At 43.7% G+C, this 4,992-nt stretch overlaps 1 protein-coding gene across 1 annotated transcript; it reads left to right on the top strand.

Moving 5' to 3' along the window:
- The first annotated feature begins 3,353 nt into the window (after positions 1–3,353).
- Positions 3,354–4,716, top strand: cth1 (cysteine three histidine 1). The gene is made up of 2 exons (XM_076288411.1): positions 3,354–3,362; positions 3,655–4,716. Exons 1-2 carry the CDS (start codon positions 3,354–3,356, stop codon positions 4,714–4,716), a joined length of 1,071 nt encoding a protein of 356 aa, XP_076144526.1.
- Positions 4,717–4,992: the final 276 nt, after the last annotated feature.

Here is a 4,992-nt window from a genome sequence, read left to right as displayed (position 1 = left end):
GCAGAATTAGAAATGGATGGGATGTTTTAATGATGCTCCAGTCACCTGTCTGGCTAAAGTGATGGAGTCATGGAAGGCCTTTTTTTTTCCTTTTTTTTTAAAGATGGTTCTGGCCAGACTTGGGGTTGAGGTGGAAAGATTGTAATTGAAAAGATCATCGAATGAGTGTTCTCAATGTCTTTTTTCCCCCTTTTTTTGAATGAGACCCTATTTACCAGTTGAATGTCAGCATTTTGTAGTGACTGTGTTCTCTCCTCTCCTTGCCTCGCCTCCTCTCTGATGCCATGGCAACACTCACAACCTGTTTCCTTGGCGCTCAAGAGGGATGTTTGTCATCCTTTTCATGCACAAGCCGCCTTTTGTCAGGCATGGAGTGGACTGGTGCAAGGGTGCTTCGGGAATGGTCATTGCTGGTCGTCATCAGCCTAAATGAATGGAAACTGTAGAGGGCCAAAGTGACCAGGCGAACAGGGTAGGGATAGTCAATCATACTGACCCTTGTGTCATAGAATTGGATGAATGGAAGAAAGGAAGGAATGTATGAATCTGAATGGATGCTGAACCCAAATGGGTAAAAGGTGCTTAAGAGATACTAGTCTGAGAACTTGGTTAGTGGTTTTGGTGGCCTCTGTAGTAATCAAATTGAATAAATCCTGGTAGTAGAATGGTAAAGGTCTTTCGTGGCACTGTGTCAGTGAACACAAGTTATAAAGCCATACAAAATATATATATGAACAGTATTCTGCAAACGTCGTTGTGCACCCAACTTAATATCAAATAATGAGGGTGTATATGTATACATGGTACGGTACCCAAACTACTACTATGCAGAGGCCGTAGTGAAAAGTGTGTATTGTAAGAGTAGGGATGGCTGAGTATGCAAATTCTCAGTTTGTTTTTGGTGGTTATAATGGTAAAATGAAAATATGGTATGGTTTTAAACAAATTTGAAGACCCTGTTTTGTTTTTTTTAGTTTTTTTTTTTATAAATAGAACTTGCTTTTTGAACGTGTGTGGATGTTTCAAATTTGGACACTTCTTAAAATCCTTAAACATTTCTCTAGGCTTTAGAGAAGTTTCCCCTCTGCAAAGATAAAACATTGTACCCTAGTTGTGCCCAAATTCCTCCAAATTTATGTGGAGTTTTTGTAACATTTCATATAAGAAAAGAATCAAATTTAGCACCCCATGCACAGCAATCACTTATCTATAAAGAAAGAAGAAGAAAAACAAATGAGCAACATTGAACTCTCCACAGTTTTTATATAAAAGCTCTAGCTTGTATTTTCTCTTTGTTGTGGAGAAGTTAAAGCAGAATTAAAAAAAAAATCTGTACATGTGAACATGGTTCCTTCTGAGGGCAGGTAGGGAAGGGTAGTTGAGTAAAGGGGTGGGGGGGTGTATCTGGGTTTCGGGATGGGGTGGGGGGTATCTAGGGCATAATAAGGGGTAGAATTTTTTGTATGTTGGAGAGATAAATCTTGCTTCAATTAAAATTTTCTTGTGTTTTTTTTTTTTTATTATTTTATTTTTATTCCAGTGTCTCTGTATCCTTTTAATGTATCTTGATAAAAGAAATAAAGTTTTTTTTTCTTTGTGGTCGTATATGTGCCCTATTGTGTCGTATGTGTGTGGGAATGGAATGCAAGAGTATTAAAACGTAGAGCAGTGGTTTTCTTCTGAGGGCCAGCTCACTATGCCTGGCTCTAAGAGAGGGCCAGAGACTCAGAGTATATCAGTAACCATAGCTTAGCGCTTTGAACAAAGGCAGTCTACCTTAGTTGAATATTCCATTACATTTAATCTATAGGCTATTGCAATTTAATACCATTGGTATCTGTGTTTATATTGCCATCATGCCATATCAGTGTAAAATGTAGCTCAAATGAAATAATACTAATAATAGCATTCTCAAAACTATAAGCAAAAGTATATTTTGAACTCTGAACTTTGCATACACAGCTCAAGTTGTGAACAAGCAATATCCTACAAATAATTTAAAGTTCTCAAACTATGAGTTTTATGAAGTGGTGGCAGAAACATCTGAAATGACCACCATTCTAACCTCACCTGATGAGAACTTTGTGAGCTCTATGAACATTTGAACGAGTGAATAAAAAATATAAATAATTATACCAGAAAGTTCCAGAATTATGACTTGAGTAGAAGTTAGTTATTAACAATTAATTGATACATTTTTAAATACTTTGAGCACTGATGCAGTCAGCAGAGGCCTCTTACATTGTTTGCAGGTAGGCCTACTACATTTCATTCCGTTTTCGATGGCAAACGCGAAACAGCGCCAAATCAACCACCAGTGGACAAAAAGAGTATTACATGTGTACTGTTAAGACCCGCCATAGAGAATGAATGGGGGAAATACGGAGGTTATAGTTTGACGATGTCGTACTCCCGTGCGGGCCGGATCCTGTATACCACGGACAGGTTTTGGGGGGCCACCTAAAATGAGGTGGCGGGCCGTAGTTTGGGGACCACTGACGTAGAGGATAACTCAGGAACTGGAAGGTATCCAATTGAAGATAACGAGACGTATTTTAAAGTGTCATGGTTTAGGCCTACTGCTTGGCCTAATTATTTATTTCAGCAGGCCGTTTATGAGTAGGAATAGACTCCTGTATGGCAACTTTAGAAACAAGATGACCATGTGGAAATATGCGTATAGGCATCTTTATCACATTAATACATTAGGCTGGACAACTGTCTTAAAACAGTTGAAAATTCTGCATTTCTGTTTAAGACAACAAAGAAATTCAAACTAATGTTGGTCGCTATGCAGTTATTGGCAGACTGGTTGAATTGGGGCGGAACAGACAGCGTTTAATTAGCAGATTAGTGGCCACAACGCGTTCCAGTCGAAGGTGTGAATTGACATGGGACAGGTGTTTGTCTACCAAAGAGGAAATTCATTTGAAGTAACGTTAGCTAATAGACAAATGTTTATTGGCCCACCGCCGAATTGGCAAATTTGATGAACAGCGGAAAACGACCAAATCGATTATAAAGGTGCAAGCTCATTGGTCAGCCGGCCTCGAACGCTACGCCTCAATGAAATTCCATTGGCGAATTTGAACCCTCCTCTGATGTTTACCATCACAGCTGATAAAGATTTAAAGGACACGCGGGAATGACAATGATAGAGCGATAAAGACAGCAAGGTCTGAGCTGGCTGGATGCAAACAGAGTTGGAGTCCGCCGTTTCTGCGTGTCTTTGTGTACCTTTGTCTATTTATTATCGTGATTATTTATTAAGAGGCTTGCGTAGCATCTGAGTTTCACCGTTCCGTGCCATTCCTTTTTGCCTGTCTTGACCTATCAATTTCACAAAAGGGACTATGTTTGAGGTAAGTTGTTAACCATTGCTTAATTGTCACAGCCTTGTAGGCTAGCCTACATTCATAGACGTATATGGTAACCATTTTGGCCATCTGGCATTCTTGTCTTGATTGTAAGCCAAACGTGCAACTAGTTTACTCTGCTATAGTTGTCCCGTTTGGTTATTTAACGATGGCAGGCTCAATTACGCTATAAAATTAGCCCAAACACGCCAAGGTTGACCCCATATAACAATCGACCTATATCATAGCCTACATTGTTGCCGTACATTTTGATACACCGGTCTACTCTATTTTACAGACCAGCCACAACGACCTGATGCTGTTCGCTTCCCAAGAAGATGAGGCGGCCGTGCACAACCTGCTCTGCGACGGAGAGGCGCCAACGAACCAGGGCTTGTCACTTGCCGAGGCCTTGCTCCCCCTAGTGCAGACCTCTGCACCTCAACTCACACCACTCCTGTATTCAACACGCTACAAGACGGAGCTATGCAGCCGCTATGCCGAGACGGGCGCATGCAAATACGCAGAGCGTTGCCAGTTCGCCCATGGCCTACATGACCTGCACGTCCCCTCTCGCCACCCCAAGTACAAGACGGAGCTTTGTCGCACTTTCCACACGGCCGGCTACTGCGTGTATGGCACTCGTTGCCTCTTCGTTCACAGTCTGCAGGAGCAGAGGCCACCTTCTCGCCATCAACGCAGGCCCGGCCATGTCCGCACGGTGCCTTGCCGCAACTACCGAGCCTTTGGAGTCTGTCCCTTCGGCACCCATTGCCACTTCCTGCACGTAGACGCCGGCGCCTCGGAGGCCTCAACAGACAGCGAGGAGGAGAAGATCTGCCCCCCGCCGACTGCCTCATCTGCCACCGCCGCCCCCCACGCACCTGCCCGCTCAGAATGGAAACCTAGAGGCACCCTCTGTCGCACCTTCAGCGCATTCGGCTTCTGTCTGTACGGCACCCGCTGCCGCTTCCAGCATGGCCTACCAAAAGCATTGCAAGGCTCAAGCTTGGACTCCTTCTCTGCACCTTCTCCATCCTCCAGTCAACCCACCTGGCCCTCCTTCCCCACGTCACTGACCCAGCTCCCGACGAGAGCGGTGTCCCCAGCCTCGGATATGCGCTCTTCGTCTCCCACGTCGTGGTCTTCCTCTTCGCCACCATCTGCCTTGGCATCTCCAATCTACCCAGACGACGGCTTCCCCATCACCCCACCGCTCTCCTGCGAGCCTTTAGTCCACAACGCATTCACATTCTCCAGTCAGCATCTGAACGACCTGCTGCTGCCCCTGGCCTTTCGTCTCCAGCAGTTGGAGACCAGCCAGGCCATGGAGGCACTGGATAAGCCGCTAGGCCTCTAGTCTAATGAGTTGTAAAGGCTTTTGTTTTTAAGTGTTTCTCGGCAGTGGTCTTATGGGGTGTGTATGTTTGAGACTGGGAACTCTCAAATTGTTTTATATATTTAAAGTTTTAAGGAGTTCGTTTTTAATCACTTAGAACTCCTAAGTTCTTACATTGTACCGGAGTGCTTTTGCTCGCCTTTTTACTAATCATGTACATTGAAGTGTCCTTTTAACTCTGTAAATTTGCTCACGTACTGTCTTATTGTTTATGGATTTTATTTAAAGTGACATAAC

The sequence above is a fragment of the Alosa pseudoharengus genome, unplaced genomic scaffold (genome assembly GCF_046254945.1).
Source record: "Alosa pseudoharengus isolate Yale_2024_CS ecotype anadromous, Long Island Sound unplaced genomic scaffold, YU_APseudo_1.1 YU_APseudo_1.1_scf_17, whole genome shotgun sequence".
NCBI lineage: Eukaryota > Metazoa > Chordata > Actinopteri > Clupeiformes > Clupeidae > Alosa > Alosa pseudoharengus.
Note: the sequence above shows the minus strand (reverse complement) of the source record. Positions and strands in the feature narration are given on the sequence as shown.